The 22692-nt window shown below is 39.4% G+C and overlaps 1 protein-coding gene across 1 annotated transcript in view; it reads right to left on the bottom strand.

Annotated features, from left to right (window-relative positions):
- Positions 1-22692, bottom strand: part of Kcnh5 (potassium voltage-gated channel subfamily H member 5) — a 300264-nt gene that overhangs the window by 196137 nt on the left and 81435 nt on the right. Inside the window, exon 7 of the mRNA XM_052186786.1 lies at positions 18619-19045. Within this exon, the coding sequence (XP_052042746.1) occupies positions 18619-19045 (427 nt within the window). The remainder of the gene's footprint in view (positions 1-18618; positions 19046-22692) is intronic.

Here is a 22692-nt window from a genome sequence, read left to right as displayed (position 1 = left end):
AAAATCAAAGCCCCCTTGAAATGAAGAAAAGCCTTTTTTTTAATTATATATTTTCTTTATTTACATTTCAAATGTTATCCCCTTTCCTGGTTTCCCCTCTGAAAATACCCTATTCCCTCCCCTCTCCTCCTGCTCACCAACCCAGTCGCTCCCACTTCCCTGTCCTAGCATTCCCCTGTACTGGGGCTTCTAGCCTTCTCAGGACCAAGGGCAGGGCCTTTCCTTTTGATATCTTGGTTTCCCTTCTTTCTCTTCAGACAAATCCACTTTTCACTCAAGCTCAAATGAAATGCATGGAGTTTCTACGGAAAAGCCAAACTATTCTCTCTCTCTCTCTCTCTCTCTCTCTCTCTCTCTCTCTCTCTCTCTCTCTCTCCTCTCCTCTCCTCTCCTCTCCTCTCCTCTCCAACCTTTTCATTTCCCTACTTGGCAACGCATTCTAAGTTACACTGTATCATTCCTTACACACTCAATGTAGGCTCAGTGAACACAGCTAGCCACTGAAAGGCAATGTTTTCAACTAAATAAACAACAACAAAAGGGACAGACACTGCAGATGGGAGCTCAGCCTCTGTTCATTCCTACAGTCTTGTTCCTGGTCTACAGAGATCTAAGCTGGAAGTGGAGGAAGACATGGACATTGTGATTAGTAGGAAGGAAGAAATGAGAGAGAGAGAGAGAGAGAGAGAGAGAGAGAGAGAGAGAGAGAGAGAGAGAGAACTTCTCTGACATCCTGTATTAACAAGCTCACTGAGGGCTAAGAAGCTTCAAGTGGCAGTCACATACCAGTGCTTTGTAATGGCTGCTATAGTCCCAAATGGACTAAAGAACTCTAACTAATACACAATTCCATTCCTGAGTCCTGAATCTCAACACCCCACCCAAGCTTCTTAATAGACCATTAAGAACACTTCTTGCTGTTTTCTGGAAAAAACTCTTTACAGATTCTAGCAGCCCTTGTGGAAATGTGACTTGGCATCAAGAGAAACAGGATATGAAAGAACATTCCTGCAAAGGGCAGTTCTATTTTGATAAGGAGACGGGGACAAGAATGCACCTCACATGGTCTTTTTTTAACCACTGGACTACATCTGAAAGCATTAACCATAAAAGACTACCTAGAACCATGAACTTTGAGCTTCACAAAATGTGTTGCCTCGTGGGATGCTCAGTTCCTTAAAGGAATTAGAAGATAAAAGCAAAAATCTTTCTTACAGGCAAGGGTAGAGCAAACACAAAGAACTGGCCCAGTTTCCAAAATAAGCACTAGGCTTAAAGCTCTCCTCTTCTGGCTAAACCGGAAACCCAAGTGAAAATGAGCATGCTCACACTCTATTTCCCTCCTACACCTTGAGAGCAGGCTCAGGAGACCGTGTAACACAGCAGTTAATGTTACACCTGAGCTAACTCAATTGTTACGTGATGGTTGGTGGAAGAACGACCTTAATGTTGGAATAGAACAATAACTCACTTTTAAGCCGTTCTGTGAATCCATCTAGGTCAGGTAACCTCTTAGGTCTCCACAGGTGCATGTGAAAATGTCCTTTGTGCCCCGAGCTAAGTACATTTCAATCTTCCCAGTGACTCATTTATACATGAAAAACCACTTCTCTTTCCAAATGCACTTTGCAAAAGCATGTTTTCTTACCTTCATGATATCCCCCGACAACCTTCCCTCTCATCTCTTTCCTCAGTGTGTTGCATAGAAGACACTTCTTTTCTCCATAGAGAAATGGCATGCTATGTAATTCCATCTCCTGTTCACAGAATCATGTGCCCCACCCAATGGACAGTGGTATAACCATGTAAAGGGATGCTAGGATGTCAGCATTTTAAAAAAATAGTGGGCAGGGCAGTGGTGGCGCACGCCTGTAATCCCAGCACTTGGGAGACAGAGGAAGGCAGATTTCTGAGTTCGAGGCCAACCAGGTCTACAAAGTGAATTCCAGGACAGCCAGGGCTACACAGAGAAACCCTGTCTCGAAAAATCCCAGACCTGGGATATCAATATCCCAGACATCAACAGAGCAGCAGTGTTAAAAACTGCATGGTATTGGCACAGAGACAGGCAAGTGGACCAATGGAATAGAATTGAAGACCCAGAAATGCATCCACACACCTATGGTCACTTGATCTTCGACAAAGGTGCTGAAAACATCTAGTGGAAAAAAGATAGCCTTTTCAACAAATGGTGCTGGTCCAACTGGAAGTCAGCATGCAGAAGAATGCGAATTGATCCATTCTTATCTCCTTGTACTAAGCTCAACTCCAAGTGGATCAAGAACCTCCACATAAAACCAGACACACTGAAACTAATAGAAAAGAAACTGGGGAAGACCCTTGAGGACATGGGCACAGGGGGAAAGTTCCTGAATAGAACACCAATAGCTCATGCTCTAAGATCAAGAATTGACAAATGGGACCTCATAAAATTACAAAGTTTCTGTAAGGCAAAGGACACTATCAAAAGGACAAAAGGGCAACCAACAAATTGAGAAAAGATCTTCACCAACCCTACATCTGATAGAGGGCTAATATCCAATATATACAAAGAACTCAAGAAGTTAGACCCCAAGGAAACAAATAACCTTATTAAAAAATGAGGTACAGAGCTAAACAAAGAATTTTTGCCTGAAGAACTTCAGATGGCGGAGAAGCACCTTAAGAAATGCTCAACATCATTAGTCATTAGGGAAATGCAAATCAAAACAACCCTGAGATTTCACCGCACACCAGTCAGAATGGCTAAAGTTAAAAACTCAGGAGACAGCAGGTGTTGGCGGGGATGTGGGGAAAGAGGAACACTGCTCCACTGCTGGTGGGAGTGTAAGATGGTACAACCACTCTGGAAATCAGTCTGGCGATTCCTCAGAAAACTGGGCATGACACTTACGGAGGACCCAGCTATACCACTCCTGGGCATATACCCAGAGGATTCCCCGGCATGCGATAAAGACACTTGCTCCATTTTGTTCATAGCAGCCTTATTTATAATAGCCAGAAGCTGGAAAGAACCCAGATGTCCCTCGATGGAGGAATGGATACAGAAAATGTGGTATATCTAAACAATGGAATACTACTCAGCAATTAAAAACAATGAATTCATGAAATTTTTAAGCAAATGGTTGGAACTGGAAAATATCATCCTAAGTGAGGTAACCCAATCACAAAAGGATACATGGAATGCATTCACTGATAAGAGGCTATTAATTAGCTCAGAAGCCCTGAATACCCAAGACACAGTTAGCATATCAAATGACTCCCATGAAGAAGTAGGGAGAGGGCTCAGATCCTGGATAGGCTTGATCCAGCATTGTAGGAGAGTACCAGGACAGAGAAAAGGGAGGGGGTGATTGGAGAATGGGTGGAGAGAAGAGGACCTATGGGACATATGGGGAGGGGGGAATCAGGAAAGGGGAAAGCATTTGGAATGTAAACAAAGAATTTAGAAAATAAAGTTAAAAAATTTAAAAAGTGATGGAAATACCATCATTTAACTCCTACATTTAACATTTGAAAAATTAAAGCACAGACTTAAAGACTCTATAAGATGGTCCCTCAGGTCTTTGCACCCCATTAATGCATATTCTGTCAATCTCTAGGTCTCCTGTGCTCTGTTGATGGTTTTTCCAAATAAGGACATGCCAGGGCAAAGTCCATAACCTCACTTGACTCTTAGTATGAATGGTACAGAGATGCTGAGTGAGCTCACCAAGTGTTGAGGAGGATGTGTGGAGCTGGTCTCTGTCAGATTATGACAACTGTGTGACTGAATGCACCCCAATGACTCTTACTACCTACATAGAAAATCAAATTTCCAATCACACACATCCCATTGGCAGATGGTCTTACCATTCTGATAAATCTTTCAAGCCATTTTCCTGCTTAATTGTAAACTTTTCTTGTCCATTACAGAAAGTTTCTAGAGGGTTTAAGTGACCGTCAATGATATCATTTTGGAAAACTGCACACACTATCATCATTATTAACTGGGTTTCTTGCCTGCCAATTAAACCCCAACAATTTATTTATGTTCATGGTTTTCAGTCTTGCTTTTCTTAGCTTGTCAAATCTCCCTACAGCAGAATAAAATCTCACTGTTATATTTCATATGAGCTAAGCTACCTCAATCTGGAAACTAATCAAACAATAGTAGAAGGAATAAATAATGTTTTAAATAAAAGGAATACTCAAAATCCAACCTGGTAGTTCTTTGATGCATCATATCTGCATACTTAATAATATATTCAATGGATGATTAAAACAATTATACATATGTAAATATGCACAAGGAGGAAAATACTAATTATTTTTGAACAAGAGTTATCTGTAACTTGCTTTCTGTTCATGTTTCTCTGTTTTATAAAATTGTAATAAAGAAGCAAATATAGAGTTCTGTGTGATGGTTAGATTAAACTAAAATGCAAGTTATATGATAATTTAGTTATAAAGTAAATTGCTTTCTTGATGAATCCTTAGAAGAAGATTCATATAAATACATTAAGAGGATAATCACATTAGAAAAAAAATCTACACTCAGATCCTGTTGTTTTATAGCCATCAAAACAAATTATCAGTGTACCAAGGTGTTTTATGAATAGCTGCAAAATTAGACAGTCTGCTGATCTTTAGAAAATGGAAAATTATTAGGATTCAATAACAAGATTATGTAAATTAAGTGGATTAGAAACCATTTCACGAAAGCATCATTAAGTATTTACTGAGCAAATTAGCAAAGAGATTACCCACCTCTTGATTTAACAAAAACAAATCTGTTATTCTCGACAACTGCTGGAGAACTGAACTGCTGTGACACTCTCACTAACAGCCTTTGAGAGTGAATTTCATGAATACGAACAAAATGTCAGATTCATTCACAAATGGACAGATGTGGAGCACTGGCGAGGACCTGACTAAATTGTTAAAGTGAGGGCTACTTCCAGAACTATAGATGTTGCTCCAGATGGGAAATATGCCAAAACTACAAAGAGACAATTTGAAATCATAAAAGGATGATTGAAAACATATATTGAAAAGAACAAAGAAACCAATTCAGGCTGAACAAATGGATTTTCCACATTGGGCAAGCCTAGGATTGAATGAGTTTTAAGTTTAAAAATTTCCCCAATAGCAAATAATAGAAATATGTTGTAATCCTAGAGATGAGTGAAGTAGCTGAGATACTTTAGGAATAGGCCAAAACTCCATAACTATTTCCTCTTAATGGAAACGGCCTTGGAGCGGAGAGGACAGAGCCTGTGAGTGTCTGAAAGCTCAGGAAGCTGATAAGGTCCAGGATGTTCATGAAACTTACTTGAGAAACTTGGAAAGCTACAAGATTTACAAGGTCCATTGAAAAGGGTTATAAAGGCAGTAAGCAATTTCTGGAGAAAGTAAACTCTCAATGAAGCTGCCTACAAGCTGGGCACTGAGTCCTAGAGCTGCAGTTTTCCTGAATCAGCACCTATACTAGGACGGGATTTCTACTGAAAAAGATGCTGTCTTTGAGTCACTAGTGCTGCTATAATTAACTCACATAATCTCAAACCAGACATGAGAGCAGCCATTCCTTTGGTCAGTCCTCAGTGTCGGATATGAGATGAAAAGATTTATGTTTATATTCTCCCAAGGAAAAGTCAAATTACAGTCATGGTCATAATGTTTCCTTAAAGATCTCTCTGGTAGACATTCACAAAAAATATTCGTATGGTTAATTTATTAGGCAAAGTCAACAAGCAACTTAGCATTCAGTGGCAAGAACATGAGAATCAGAAAAGAAAACATTACAAAAGAAATAAAGGATTCAAAGGGGATGGAGAAACTAGATTAGCAACTACTAATCTCTAAATATTGCTTCATGGCATTACATTTTCAAATTGCTCTCCCCACGATAAAACAAGCACAATAAACACAAACGTAACACATGCAAACACAAGCACGTGCACATCAGATAGAGAATGAAAGAGACACACACACACACACACACACACACACACACACACACAGAGAGAGAGAGAGAGAGAGAGAGAGAGAGAGAACTTTAAGTTCCTGTCCATGATGGACAGAACATACTCCTTCTGAGACCAACAGTGGCATATTTTTGCTTAGTTTCCTTGGTAGTATTAAATAAAGAAAAAACAAGATTACAAACATCTACAGTGTTCATATTTGGTATTCTGTACATACATGTCTTACAAAGCCTGAAACTATTCAAGGTATAACACTTCATGAGTCTGAAAGATTTCTATAACTGTCTCAGTTTATCTGAAGAGAAATATGCCACAGAATCACCACAGACTGCAGAACTAAGAAGAAAAATAAAATCTATTTCCTTGGAGCAGTCTGGCCATAGAAGCTGGACTCACACTGAGGCTTAAACAGAAATGTAAAGCCAATTGGCAGGAGGATGCTAAGTACCAGAATAGATGAAAAAAATGTCTATTCATGCATTGAAATGAGATTGCAGAAACCCAAGGAAGAACTACTCAGGAACTGAAAATGAGAGGATAGGGAATCTAGATCTTGCAGATATAGTCCGCCACACACAACACAGAAAATAAAACAAAATCAACCATGAATCAATGACATTTTGAAAACCCAACTGAAACTGTGTGAAAATTTCCAACAGAGGCAGATGCAGAGAGAGAGAGAGAAGGGAGAAATCACTGGTGATTATCTACTGGCTGTCTTCTTAAACCTTATACCAACATGCTATCTGGGAGATTTAGGGTTGATCAATACAGATACAGAAACTTCTAGAATCCCAAAGGAAAAACACATGTACATCAGCTGACCAGGAACTTCACAGAAGTTAAAGCTGAGAGTGCACATCTCCTTAACCAGTCAGTCATCTTCATCAAAGCCTGATGTGAAGACAGGGAGAGCCTCATCGTAAGGACCGGGCTCTTCAACTTTGTTCATTTGTGCAATCAGGATCAAGCAAGGAATGGTTAGGAATTGTTCAGATATTGAGGATACAGAAGGAGAAAGCAGCAATCAAAGACCTTGCCCAAGAGAAACTGATGCTAAAAAAGAAAAGTGAAATGGGGTAATCTTGTTTTCTTGAGATATATTATAAAGAACATGGGTTAAGGTGGAGAATATGGTTACTGCTGCTCACTGAGGTAGTTTTTCTAATAAGGTAATTTTAAGGGAATCTATGAGAAGAAAACACAGTCACCCTGAATGAATTCAGGATGTACGTTTTGTGAGCAGTTTCATCTGAGATTAAACCTTTCATCTCAAGGGAAGGCCCTAAAAAAACCAGATGATCTAGGGAGATGAAATATTTCATGCTGTGGGCAAACACATTAAGCTCAGGAAGTAAACAACTCAATAGCTTCAAGAAGTCCCTGGCACTGACTAGATTCACCAGCCCCTTCTCCTTCTAGGCATATATAAGCTGTAAATACTGATGATATCAGCAGACCCAGCAAGTTCAGACACTATGAAATACCCAGAAAGTACATTGTCCAACCTGTTGAGCTGTCTCTCAGTTGTGTAGTGTGTTCAGAGACCCACATTTTGTGACATATCACCCATGCTAGGATAGGATATTAGTGATACAGATGTTGTTGAGTCATTTCTGCTCCTCTAAATAGTCCCTCCTCCATATTCCTGTAGGTAACTTCAATAAATCCATTGATTCACCAAGTTAGACTTTGGTGGTATCCATACTTTGGTATATCATCAGCTCTCTATCTGGGGTGAGTAGGTATTTGTACCCATCTCCGCAGTAATATAACACAGGAATATGTCAGAAGGTGAGTCCTGCAAGTAGAAGGCTTGATAATTCTCAAAGACATCAGGAGACCCAGCACAGATTGAGACATGAGCAGGAAGAGTAAAAATTATAGGGGTAAGATAGGATATGACTTCCTTAATAAAGATGGAGTTGGTAATTTATCACTATCTACTGCATATAGAAGCTTCTCTAGCCGGGCAGTGGTGGTGCATGCCTTTAATCCCAGCACTTGGGAGGCAGAGGCAGGTGGATTTCTGAGTTCAAGGACAGCCTGGTCTACAGAGTGAGTTCCAGGACAACCAGGGCTATACAGAGAAACCCTGTCTCAAAAAAACCAAAAGAAAAGCAAAAAACAACAAAAAAGAAGCTTCTCTAATGAGGGTTGAAATGCAATAATCTGTGAGCATGACTGTCAGTATAAGGCAGGTTTTTTTTTTTTTAATTTCATTATTTTTTTTATTCGATATATTTTTTATTTACATTTCAAATGATTTCCCCTTTTCTAGCCCCCCACTCCCCGAAAGTCCCATAAGCCCCCTTTTTTCCCCCTGTCCTCCCACCCACCCCTTCCCACTTCCCCGTTCTGGTTTTGCCCTATACTTCTTCACTGAGTCTTTCTAGAACAAGGGGCCACTCCTCCTTTCTTCTTGTATCTCATTTGATGTATGGATTATGTTTGGGGTATTCCAGTTTTCTAGGTTAATATCCACTTATTAGTGAGTGCATACCATGAGTCACCTTTTGAGTCTGGGTTACCTCACTTAGTATGATGTTTTCTAGTTCCATCCATTTGCCTAAGAATTTCATGAATTCATTGTTTCTAATGGCTGACTAGTACTCCATTGTGTAGATATACCACATTTTTTGCATCCACTCTTCTGTTGAGGGATATCTGGGTTCTTTCCAGCATCTGGCAATTATAAATAGGGCTGCTATGAACATAGTAGAGCATGTATCCTTATTACATGGTGGGGAATCCTCTGGGTATATGCCCAGGAGTGGTATAGCAGGATCTTCTGGAAGTGAGGTGCCCAGTTTTCGGAGGAACCGCCAGACTGATTTCCAGAGTGGTTGTACCAATTTGCAACCCCACCAGCAGTGGAGGAGTGTTCCTCTTTCTCCACACCCTCTCCAACACCTGCTGTCTCCTGAATTTTTAATCTTAGCCATTCTGATTGGTGTAAGGTGAAATCTCAGGGAGATATAACAACGGAAACTGAGGAAATCCAAAAAATCATCAGATCCTACTACAAGAGCCTGTACTCAACACAACTGGAGAATCTGGAGGAAATGGACAATTTCCTTGACAGATACCAAATACCAAAATTAAATCAGGACCAAATAGATCATCTAAACAGTCCCATAACGCCTAAAGAAATAGAAGGAGTCATAGAAAGTCTTCCAACCAAAAAAAGCACAGGACCAGATGGTTTCAATGCAGAATTCTATCAGACCTTCAAAGAAGAGTTAACACCAATACTCTTCAAACTATTCCACAAAATAGAAACAGAAGGAACACTACCCAATTGCTTCTACGAAGCCACAATTACGCTGATACCAAAGCCACACAAAGATCCAACAAAGAAAGAGAACTTCAGACCAATTTCCCTTATGAACATCGATGCAAAAATACTCAATAAAATTCTTGCCAACCGAATCCAAGAACACATCAAAACGATCTCCACCATGATCAAGTAGGCTTTATCCCGGGAATGCAGGGTTGGTTTAATATACAGAAATCCATCAATGCAATCCACTACATAAACAAACTCAAAGAAAAAAACCACATGGTCATTTCATTGGATGCTGAAAAAGCATTTGACAAAATTCAGCATCCTTTCATGCTTAAAGTCTTGGAAAGAACGGGAATTCAAGGCCCATACCTAAACATAATAAAAGCAATATACAGCAAACCGGTAGCCAGCATCAAACTAAATGGAGAGAAACTTGAAGTAATCCCACTAAAATCAGGGATTAGACAGGGCTGCCCCCTTTCTCCTTATCTTTTCAATATTGTACTTGAGGTACTAGCTCGGGCAATTCGACAACATAAGGAGGTCAAAGGGATACAAATTGGAAAGGAAGAAGTCAAACTATCATTATTTGCAGATGACATGATAGTCTACCTAAGTGACCCAATAAACTCCACTAGAGAACTCCTACAGCTGATAAACAACTTCAGCAAAGTGGCAGGTTATAAAATCAACTCAAGCAAATCAGTGGCCTTCCTATACTCAAAGGATAAGCAGGCTGAGAAAGAAATTAGGGAAATGACCCCCTTCACAATAGCCACAAACAGTATAAAGTATCTTGGGGTGACTCTTACCAAACATGTGAAAGATCTTTACGACAAGAACTTCAAGACTCTGAAGAAGGAAATGAAAGAAGACCTCAAAAATTGGGAAAACCTCCCATGCTCATGGATCGGTAGAATCAATATAGTTAAAATGGCCATTTTGCCAAAAGCAATATACAGATTCAATGCAATACCCATCAAAATCCCAACTCAATTCTTCACAGAGTTAGAAAAAAGCAATTAACAAATTCATCTGGAATAACAAAAAACCCAGGATAGCTAAAACTATTCTCAGCAACAAAAGAAATTCTGGGGGAATCAGTATCCCTGACCTCAAGCAATACTACAGAGCAATAGTGTTAAAAAACTGCATGGTATTGGTACAGTGACAGGCAGGCAGATCAATGGAACAGGATTGAAGATCCAGAAATGAACCCACACACCTATGGCCACTTGATCCTCGACAAAGGGGCTGAAAACATCCAATGGAAAAAAGATAGCCTTTTCAACAAATGGTGCTGGTTCAACTGGAGGTCAGCATGCAGAAGAATGCGAATTGATCCATCTTTATCGCCTTGTACTAAGCTCAAATCCAAATGGATCAAGAACCTCCACATAAAACCAGACACTCTGAAGCTAATAGAAAAGAAACTGGGGAAGACCCTTGAGGACAATGGTACAGGGAGAAAATTTCTGAACAGAACACCAATAGCGTATGCTCTAAGATCAAGAATTGACAAATGGGACCTCATAAAATTACAAAGTTTCTGTACGGCAAAGGACACCGTCAAAAGGACAAATCGGCAACCAACAAATTGGGAAAAGATCTTCACCAATCCTACATCAGATAGAGGGCTAATATCCAATATATATAAAGAACTTAAGAAGTTAGACTCCAGAAAACCAAACAACCCTATTAAAAAATGGGGTACAGAGTTAAACAGGGAATTCTCACCTGAAGAACTTAGGATGGCGGAGAAGCATCTTAAAAAATGCTCAACTTCATTAGTCATTAGGGAAATGCAAATAAGGCAGTTTTTTAATACACTCAGAGCATGCTCTCAGTAGTAGACTCTTCCCTATGGCCTATGACCAATCTAGTCACAGGTTCCTGACTTGACAATGAATGGTACCAGGAATGGGTTTGCTCTGTGGGGTGGAACTTAAAAACAATCAGATTTATGAACTCACATGATGTTCATGCCACTATTACACTAGTGGGAACATCTCTCCAGGCCAAATATTTGTATAGCTTCTGGAGTTCACAGCTATGTAAGACTGATGTTTCATTCCTCTTCCTCTTTGGTAGCATGGATAACACCTTCCAGATTTATGAAATCTGACTCATAGGAATTATATTTCCACAGCAGTACCACCTTGATATCACCATATTTTCTAAGACTCAAGTGTATTATATCTGCAACAATAGGGTCTAATTATGAAACTGTAAAGAGTAATCAGTAGCATTGATAATAGTTAAATAGGTAACCCATTCCTGGTACGGGGATTTTTATTAGTTCATGTTTTCAAACTGGAGCACTGTTGTCCTATCTAGGGTAACTCCATTTCACCTCTTTTATATGTATGTTTATATTATTTTAGGAAGCTTCTATATTAATAAGTTTTATATGTATGTATGTAATTCAAATAAACATTTTATATTCAAATAAATATTATCAAAACATGTTATATGAAATTCTCAAAGAACAAGTAAAAATAAAATAAAATGCATTCCTACATATATGTGAAAACTAAGCAATTTAGACTTTGTTTGTATGTACTAGAGATATCTGTGCTAAGGAATGGTGCTGTGGATTTACTTTTAAAGGGCGTGCTCTACCTTCTAGAGTCTAGACAGAGATTCTAGGATAATAATAGCTATGGAAGGAAAATACAGGAGATGACTTCAATGGTCCAAGCTATGGACAAAACTGATTTGGTCGTAGGTAGGAAGTTGTGGCTTGATGAACAAAGGAATTCTTAATTCATTTGAAGTAAACGTGTGTGTGTGTGTGTGTGTGTGTATATATATATAATTACAAGTATATATGTATATATGTATATATGTGTATATATATATATATATATATATATATATATATATATATGTATATATACAAGTATACATTTTTGGAGTTGTTGCCTGTATACAGTCAAATAATACAGCCTATTGTCAATGTTATTAATTACCCTTTAGAGCTTGATAATTACATCCCATTGATAAAGATACTATACACTTAATTCACACAATATACATGCATATATACACACATGTAAACACACATGTATATATGTATACATACATATATACATATATACTCACATATACATACAAAAATGCATGCATATATATACATATACACATATATACATATTTATGATGTATATATGTATATACAAACATACATGCACATGTGTGTATATATATATATATATATACATATATATATACATATATATGATTTAACAAAATGGCTTACAGGCTACAGTCCAACTAGTCCAAAAATGACTCTCTACAAACAGCAAATACAAGAATCTAGTAGCTGTTCAGTCCATGAAGCTGGATGTCTCATCGGGTCTTCAGTATATGCCCGGATCCTAAAGAAGTAGTCTCTAATGCCAAAGAAGGAATGGACTTGCCAGGGAGAACAAGAACAAGCAGGCAAAAAGAGCAAACCTCCTTCTTCCAATTCCTTTATAGCGGCTGCAAGCAGAAGGTGTGGCTCAGATTAAAGGTGGATTTTCCTACCTCAAAAGATTTGTATTAAAGGTGTATATTTCCACTTCAAGAGATTTAAGAAAAGTCCCTCAGGGTATATCCTGCCACTTGGATTTTAGTTAATTTCAGATGTAGTCAAGTTGACAACCAAGAATAGACATCAGAGGAGGGAATGTGGTTGATCTGGGAGGGATTTGAGGGGTAAATATTATCAAAACATGTTATATGAAATTCTCAAAGAACAAGTAAAAATAAAATAAAATGCATTCCTACATATATGTGAAAACTAAGCAATTTAGACTTTGTTTGTATGTACTAGAGATATCTGTGCTAAGGAATGGTGCTGTGGATTTACTTTTAAAGGGCATGCTCTACCTTCTAGAGTCTAGACAGAGATTCTAGGATAATAATAGCTATGGAAGGAAAATACAGGAGATGACTTCAATGGTCCAAGCTATGGACAAAATTGATTTGGTCTTAGGTAGGAAGTTGTGGCTTGATGAACAAAGGAAACAAGAATGTGTTTAAACTTCTACATAGTTTTTATTTTGCTTTGATTGTGTTACAAAATGCTCTTCTAGACTACCCATCCTGAAAAAGAGTCTGGCAACTTCTTCAATATCTAAATATGTACTTGCTTGTGATCCTGGTCATCATTAGAATTAAGAATTGATGTCGATGCAAAACTATATCTGCAGATGTACAAAGCATGTTTATCTGTAATCCCTCATAGTAGAAACATTCTAAAGGAATCCAAGTTGATAAATCCCAAACATACTTGTACATCAAAATATATAATTAGGATAGATACACTAGAAGTTTATAGAATTCTCACATTGGTTCCCTGTCCTGTGGAGTGATGGCTATTATGGCTGGAAAGGCTAAATGGAAATCTTTAGGATTTTCTCTGCCAAGAGAAAAATAAATCGAATGAAAAAAAAGGTATCATATCCCTGGAGGAACTGCAGAAATTAGTGCCACCATCAAGAACTTGAAAGATGCAGGGGTGATGGTTCCCTACACCTTTCCTTTTAACTCTTTTATCTAGCTAATGCAGAAGACAGATGGATTATGGAGAATGATAGTTAGCCATTGAAAACTCAATCAAGTAGTGACTCTAATTCTAACCTTTATACCAGGCATGGTGCCCTTACTTAAGCAGATTAGCACATTTCCTGGTTCGTGATATGTATGCATCTATTGATCTAGCAAATGTCTTTTTCTAAAGATCATCAAAAGCAATTTGTTTTTAGTTGGCAAGGTCAGCAGTACACCATCACAGTTTTCCCTCAAGGATATATTAACTCTCCAGGCCTGTGTCATAACTTAGCTGGAATAAATTTTGCTCACCTGTTTCTTCTACAAAATTTCACATTGGTTCATTATATTGACAACATTATACTAATTTGACCAAGTGAACAGGAGGTAGCAACTAGTGTGAATCCATTGTTAATACACACACACACACACACATCCAATTAAACTTCAAGGACCTTCTACCTCAGTGAAATACTTAAGTCCAGTATATGAAGCTTGCAGAGACATTCCTTCCAAAGTGAAAGATAAATTATTGTACTTGGTCCGTCCTACCACCAAGAAAGAAGCACAATGTTTAGGGTCCCTATAAGGATTCTGGATACAATACATTCCTCACTTAGGTGTGTTATCCTGGTCCATATGCCAAGAGACTCAGAAAGCTGCTAGTTTTGAGTGGGCCTAGAACAGAAGGCTCATCAATAGGTCAAGGCTGCTACGCAGACTACTCTACCACTTGGACCATATGATGCAGTAAATCCAATGATACCTGAATTGTCAATGGCATATCAGGATGCTGTTTGGAGCCTTTGGCAGGCTTCTATAAGTGAATCATAGAAGAGACATGTGTGATTTTGAAGCAAGGCTCTACCATCATCTGCAGACAACGCTTTTTTCCCTTTGAGAGACAGTTCGTGGCCTGCTACTGGGTCTTAGTAGAAATGGAACATTTAACAATGAGCCACCAAGTTACTGAGACCTGAGCTGCCCATCATGGGCTGGGTTTTATCTGACCCATCAATCTCTAAAGTAGCATTTCATAGTAGCAATAAATTATCAAACAGAATACTGGCACATACGTGATCAGACTCTAGCAGGTTCTGAAGGTACAAGCAAGTCAAATGAAAAAGTTGTCCAAATGCCTATAGTTTCTACTCCTGTTACAATGCTGGCTGCTGCCAGGAATGCACCTGTAAGCTCATGCAGTGTGACCCATGGTGACTGAGGAAGAGAAGACTAGGGCCTATTTCACTAATGACTCTCAGTGTTTTGCAGTCACCACACAAAAATGGACAGCTGCAGTGTAACAGCTGTTTCTGGGACAACCCTGAAAGACACCAGCGAAGGGAAGTCTCCACAGTAGGCAGGGTAAAGTCAGTACACAGGGTCATACATTCTCTTGGAAGTAGAAAGGAAAAGCTCTGCAATTGTTTACTGATTCATGAAGCATTCCTCATGACAGGTAGATTAGGCAACCAAGGTAGTACCCTAAAACAGAAGGACAGGCCAAGAAAATAAGGTCCGAATGCTGTGCCTGTGTGAGACACAAAGTTTTATGTGAAGAAAAGTAAGTGCAATTGAGATATTCTTTTTAATTAAATTAAGCAAGACTCGGACAGATATTTAATGTTTTCTCTCATTTACATCCTCAGGTTACATATAGTTACACAAAGTCATGTATGTGTATATGTCATGAAAGCAGAGAAAATTGTCTAAGAGAATAAAGGGTCCTAATGGGAGGGGAGTGGGGAGAAGGGCGTGAAGGGCTATGTTCACTGAACGGTGTACAGTTGTGGTGAGGTATCCTCACATAACACAGTATCATGGAAGTAAATACACACAATGGAGTTGTCTTAGGAAAAATAAACAATTTAAATGCTTAATTAAGATGTCTCCAACAGATGAACAGTTAAACAGCAGTGGTCCAAACCACAAAATGCAAGCCAGAAGAAAGCTATCAGCAAATTCCATTCCCATTTATTGCAAAGGCATAACTGGAGCTTAAAAGGCAACTTTTAAAAGTTTTATTTTACGTGGTTTCATTTTTATTACATCTTAAAATCACAAGATCATAAAGAGGTAGCATAGATCATTAGCCTAAAGAGACTGGGGTAGGGGCGGCGTGGGGAAAGGCTGTAATGGTATGGAGAAGGCCTTCATGGTGAGAAGGCCTCTTTCCTATTGCAGTAATAAAACACCATGAGCAAAGCATCACATGGAGGAAATGGGGTCACAGGTCCAGAAGGTTAGAGAGCACGGTGCTGGAGCAGAAACATAGAAATAGGAGGGGGAAGCTGAAGGCTCAGATTTTGAACCACAGCTAGGAATCAAGGAGAACTAGGTAGAAATGGCACAAGTTTTAAACTCTCAAAGGCCACCTCCAGTGACACACTTCCTCCAACACGGCCATATCTCCTAAACTTCCCTCCATCAATGGGGGACCGAGTGTTCCAATGCCCAAGACTACAGGGCATTGAAGACTACATCTCTTCAAGCCACCAGTACATTGCTACAGAGAAGAATGGCCAGGGCCTTTCATGCTATGCCAACACACTATGCTGCCCTCCATCCATAACTCCCAATTCTGTATCTTCCCTGCAATGACAATTACAGGAATCAACACCTGTGGCAAAACATATATTGTAAATTCTGATAGTGTATTTCAGGAATAAAAGAAGGAAATCAAGACAATCAAATAGAGCCCTTCTCTGCACAACTACTGCAATTTCAAGTCCATTTGTAATTTCCTCAAAAAGGTTACCCAATTCTAGATTGTAGCAGGTAACATGTCTTTCATAAATGTTAAAAGCAATATAGTACTGAATTCTACATGTGACAGAACATTTTATTTATGACATTATTGCCCAAATATATTTTTTGATATGAGTACCCATTAAGTTAATCGACGTAGATTTCTCTGTGTATAGAATATGCTCCCCGCCCCCCAAAGGCCCTTTGAAAAAATACCACTTGCATTCTAATCCTTGATCTTACTGAAGCCCTAATCCACACTCAGAACTTGGCTATTCTTGTCTCTGTGGCTGAATACACAATGACTAAAGTAGGGAACTAAACATTTGCTAACACTGGTGTTCCAGTTGTTAGCTTCAGGCTACTTCGCTAGGCCACTCTCAGGGACCTAGCAACAGCTTACATCATCACCTGCCTCCTGCCTCCAAGTATACCAAGTGTGGGCTGCCTATAAAAGGACTGCCTGATACTCCAGCTCCCTCTCTCTGGTCCCACATTTTCTCTCTTTCTCTGTTCCAACATTCTCTTTCTCCCTTTCTGTCCTTGTCTGCCTCCCTACCTCATCTCTACCCTCATGGCTCTACTCCCATCTGTCTGTCTCTCTGTCTACATGTCCATTTGTCTGCCTCTAACCCTTCTCCAGTTACTCACTCCTTTCCCTCCCCCAACTAAACCTCCTTTTAGCAGATTTCTTGCATAGCGTAATTACTCAGGGTATACCTTGCCATGAGCCTGCCAGGAACCTCCTTGCCACATTGTATTTCATAACAGCAGTAGCTTCTGGGCACTCTGAATGAGGTATGAATGTCTTGACTACTGGTTCTCAACCTGTGGGTCGCAAGCCCTACATGGTTCACATATCAGATTGCTACATATCATCTATTTACATCACAATTCACAACAGTAGCAAATTGTATGTTGGGGGGTCACTACAACATAAGAAATTGTATTAAAGGGAGACAGCATTAGGAAGATTGAGAATCACTGACCTAGACCCTGAATCTTTTTCATAAATTCCCACATCTAAATCTCTATAATTTGGAGCCTCAAAAAAGGAGGAGGAGGAGGAAAAGGCTTATACTAAATTACTACACAAAACACTAGCAATAATGACTTCAAGGATTCTAAAACATATTAATGCACAATCTTGAAATTACTCTAGGTGTCTGAACTAGGTGTCTTGAATGACTCTAGGTGTCGCAATCTTGAAGTTACTCTAGGTATCTGAACTAGGCTTCAATAAGTCATCTAGGTCAGCTTGAAGGTGGAAAGGCCTGGAAACTTTCCTTCGAGACATTTAAAAACAACATCTAAGGTTTGAACATCTTTCATGTCTGGAACTCTGCTGTCATTCAGTCAGAATGTGGGGGCAGAGCACATGGTCTTTAGCTCTTTGAAAGGGCATTCTGCTGTCAAGAGCATTGCCAATTCACTGTAGTCAGGCACACACACTGAGTCTTGGACTCTGTCACTGTTACAGGCTTTCAGTTCCCCAGTCCTTTCATTCTTTGTCACAAACTCAACTGACTACAGTGCTTGTCAAAAGACTACATTTATGAACTTCTTTTTGCTAGCTTCATTATAGAAAAATTAAAATAAAAAAGAATACATCAAACTGTATCCTAAAGTCCATTTTAATTCAGAAATTCAGTTATTGACTAAAATATTTTCTAACTTATGGTCTTATATCACATCCCATCTGCTTTTTTTAGGAATCCAACTGCCAGCAAAACCTACAGAATGTGCCAGACACCTCCTGTCTAGATACCAGAGCTAGTTCCTTCTCCAGAGCTGCCAGGTACAACACCATGCATGGAATCAAACAGCAGACTTCCCAGTCTGAGTTTTCTATCACTCCCCACACACAGTTTTTCATGTGCTAATGCATCCCAAAGAGTGAAATACATTCCTTGCATTTTTATTTCCTAGGGCTGAATCAAAAGAAAACCAACTGCAAATGATTTCAATTAAAACCATCTTAAGAGAAAGATCATTTCAATCTAGTCAGAGTTCACAAGCAGAAAAAAACTATAAAGACTAAAGTTTCTTTTAATAAAGAAAACAGATACTTACAGCCGACCATCATCATGGCCACTGAGAACATCTTCTCCACATCTGTGGTTGGAGCTATGTTTCCAAATCCTATGGTTGTAAGGCTCGTCATGGTGAAGTAGAGGGAGGACACGTACAGGGAGTCCTTGCTGGGTCCTCCCTCCCAGATCCCTGCACTGGTATTGTAGCGATATGGAGTCCCAATGCTCAAGGCCAACTGGTAGAGCCAGCTGTCTATTTGAATGGTGTTGGTGACTTCATCAATGACCTCATAGTCTCCAATGCTGTACCAGATGCAAGCCAGCCAGTGGGCAACCAGTCCAAACACACAGACCAGGAGCACAAGGACCGCCGCTCCATATTCCAGGTAATGGTCCAGTTTCCTAGCAACACGGCCCAGGCGTAAAAGGCGCACCACCTTCAAAGAGCTGAAGAGACTGCTAATTCCCTGTACAAATGAAAAAAATTAAATGACAATAGGAAACAATGTAATAGGCTGCTTTTATAAATTTGATCACCCAATCATATACCAAAAGCATACATATCCTAAGCAAGCAAGAAAAAGCAACAATGATAAAATAATTTTCTTTAAAATGCAAATTCCACCCCACCCAGGAATAGAATATTTTTGAAATTTACTAGCTGAAACATTTCCATTAGCTAAGAACTGTTCAGTCTAAGAGAAGTATAATTTTCAAATGTGTTCTGCACAGGGTACAGATAAAGAGATGGTAAGTCTGGGCCCTTTCTTTCTTCTTGCTATGAAAGTTTCCAATTTGTTCTTACTTTCTAATAGGCAAAAAATGTAAACCTTCTGAATAAGAAGCCCCAGTCTGACTAGCGAGGAAACAGTAAGCACTTCGGTACATATGGGGGTAAGAAGCAAAGATCGTCCTTATTCCCTCTGTGTCCTGAACCACATGAATGAACAGAACTAAACCTAGAGTTGGTACAAAGATTCCGGATCCCCACGATTCTCTGGTTACAGCCATACAGAAGATATCCAAGGGAAGAGCAACAAGATATTCACAGTTTTGCTTAGAATTTTACCAAAATCAAGAAAGGTCCCATAGTCAATTTTTTGCAAGCATATGAGATGTTACCTGCAGAGCACAATGGAGGGATGGATGGGCAAGAAATGCATCCCTTAGACAGGATGCAAAACAGGAAAATTAAAGCAATGAGCTGGAGTGCTATCACTTGCAAATCAAGTAAGGGCCATGACCTCATGTAAATTGTGTTTCCTAGATGGCAGATAAAACGGCCATCCTAACCCACTCTGGCCAACAGAAGGACTGACTGACACAACAGATTCTATGCACAGAATCGTGAAATTCTTGACATTTAGGGCAATTTTAAAAAGTTTCAAATTTCATCTGCTCTATTATACGCTTTAGATGCTTATTATGGAAATTTTGAAAAGAAAGAAAAACCAGAAGAATACAAGATGCAGAGGCGACTGGAGGCATGAGAAGTGGCAGTCCAATCTGGCAAGGTTTTATCCCCACCTGGTTTTCTTTAGGCTTCAGTTTCACTTACCAGCTCTCAGATGCCAGGTCATAAAATAAATTCCCTTCCACTTGAACAGTTAGAATCAAAATAAGATGCTAAACCTTAAGTAGTTTAAAGACATAAAAGTGAGGCTCTGGGGAAAACTCAGCCTATAAAGTGCTTACTACTCTAGTATGGCAAACCCGAGCTTAATCCCTGGAGACCCTGTACAAAAGGTCAGGTATGGTGGCACATGCTTGCATTCCCAGCACCAAGAAGGCAGAAACAGGAGGATCCAGTCTCTGGTAGGAGACCCTGTCTCAAAAATAATAAATAAAATTAAAATGCGGTGGAGAGTGTTTGAATAGGAGCAATTCCTCCACACATACACATACGTGGACATATAAACAATAGAAAGAAAGAAGAAAGGAAGGGAGGGAGGCAGGGAAGGAAGGAGGGGAGGAGGGAGAGAGAAAGGAGGGAGGGAAGATGGATAAAATTAAGAAGACAAATAGGCATTATACAGTGTTTTATAAAGTAAGAAGATTCAAGACAACTCAGAAATACTCAACTATAGAGAAGTTTGCAGAGCACTTCCGGATGCTGGGGTTCTGTGTTGAGCGCTGGGGACATTGAGATAAATAAGTCTTACCTCTGCTTTAAAGGGATTCATAATTGAAGTGCATGAAAACTCAGAGTTTAATTTTTAAAAGGTTAAATGCTGCTGTGATGCTGTTTTCTAATAGCTTGATTTTATGAAAAATGGTGGGGCTTCTCTTTAAATGCTAAGCAGAAGAGAAGTTATCTCTGCTTGCATTCTTCTGCATTAAAAACAGAAGGAAAATCAGAGGAGATATCATTACCCCATTTGACCTAATAAATTGCCACAAACCCTAGGTAGAATTTAAGAATTAGAATCTACTAGAGAGAGAAGATTCATCCAAAAGGAACCAGACCAGCCTAAAGCACAACTGCTGTGAGGCCACTTATTCAAAAGCTTGTTTTCCACAGCCTGGCCCAACCTAAATAATATGTGGGCTTTGTGAACTTAGATTTGGTCCCATGACCACCTTTTTCTTTTGAACTTCTTTTCAATCAATTCCCCTACTGGCACACTTTGGAAAATCATCTTCCAAGGTTACCTTTCACATTTCTTTCATGGTCTGGGATTCCCATCATGCATGCTTCTAGTCAGTTTAAGGGTTCATTGGTCTTATGAATAGGAATAGATGATTCCTCAATACCTCTTAGTAGAACAATCAATAGAAATCACACCTGAATTTCTTGAACAAGAGGCAAATGCCTGCTATACATTCCCATGTGACTGTCCCATGGATTCCAAAGGTCAGTAGGGCACAGGGATGCTTCACTTCTCCCAAGTCTGTTTTTAACCCCTTGTCCTGTAATGCACATCACTGTTACCAATCTGATCTCTGAGTCTCAATTCTTTTCTCTTTCTGACAGATCAAGCCCTGGGCTGCTCATCACTCAAAGTACCCAAGAGCGACACTTACCCACATTATGAATTTATCAAAATGTTTCTTTCCTTTTGCTCCTATGGCCATACCTTGGTCTTGGTTCCACATTTTGTTCTGTGTTAGTCATTGTTGCTATATTTGTTACACTTGTGTGGTGCAAACATTCACTTCTGACTTCCTACAAGTCCCAAATCACACACTATAAGCTAACATCATAGGATCTTTAAAACTTATATCTGTCTAATCATGTCTCCTTCTGACTTTGCCATTTTCTACTAGCTTACTTTTCCTAGGGTTAAATATTACTTTCGTATTATAACATTGTGAACCCTTGATGACCTTGTCCTAATCTACCGCAGCTAGTCCCTCTCTGTGACTGCCAGGCCACTGCAGGAACTGGGAACACAATCCACGGTGAACACAATCCCAGGCTGCAACTGGGTCATTCCTGCTACTTAACTAATCCTTTCCTCCCATTTTCTTGATGGCTGGGATCTTGCATCGCGGCAAAGATTCTCTCCTCCTATCTTCACTGCTCTGTTCTTGCCTTCTCTCCTGACTGAGAACTGGGTCTTTAGCTTTGTGTCGTCATATGCTCTTTGCACATCTCTAGTAAAGCAATTATCACAATTACACTTCATCTCAAACCTGTTTCCATGCACCGCATGCCAGGAAACTAGAAACTCCTTAAGCAGTTTATCTAGTGTCAGCTACCAATCTGGCAGTTAAAACTACATTAAGCAGTCAATACAGTCCATAAATGAAGGAGTAACTTTAAGATCAGGCAAATGTGGGAGCTAGATCTGGGTGCTTTGGTTATAGCTAACAAACTAACTTGACATCATAATGTGGAGAAGAAACAATTGTAACTTTAAATTGCATGAATAGAGTTCAGAAAATGAATAGGAAGGAGAAATTCCTACCATGTGTACACTGACCAGGCCACACATTTAAAGGGCACAGGGTTCACCAGAGAACTGCAGAGAAAGAACTAAAACCCATAGACTTTGGGAAATGGGGAAGAAACTGAAGAAATGGAGAACAGACAGGACATGGCTACATGCCCATATACAGGCCACGAGCGAGGGTGAGCTCATTCTGTAAAAACCTAACCTGAGCAGCCTGG

This window comes from Apodemus sylvaticus, chromosome 6, assembly GCF_947179515.1.
Source record: "Apodemus sylvaticus chromosome 6, mApoSyl1.1, whole genome shotgun sequence".
Taxonomy (NCBI): domain Eukaryota; kingdom Metazoa; phylum Chordata; class Mammalia; order Rodentia; family Muridae; genus Apodemus; species Apodemus sylvaticus.
This window is presented reverse-complemented; position numbering and strand designations above follow the sequence as displayed.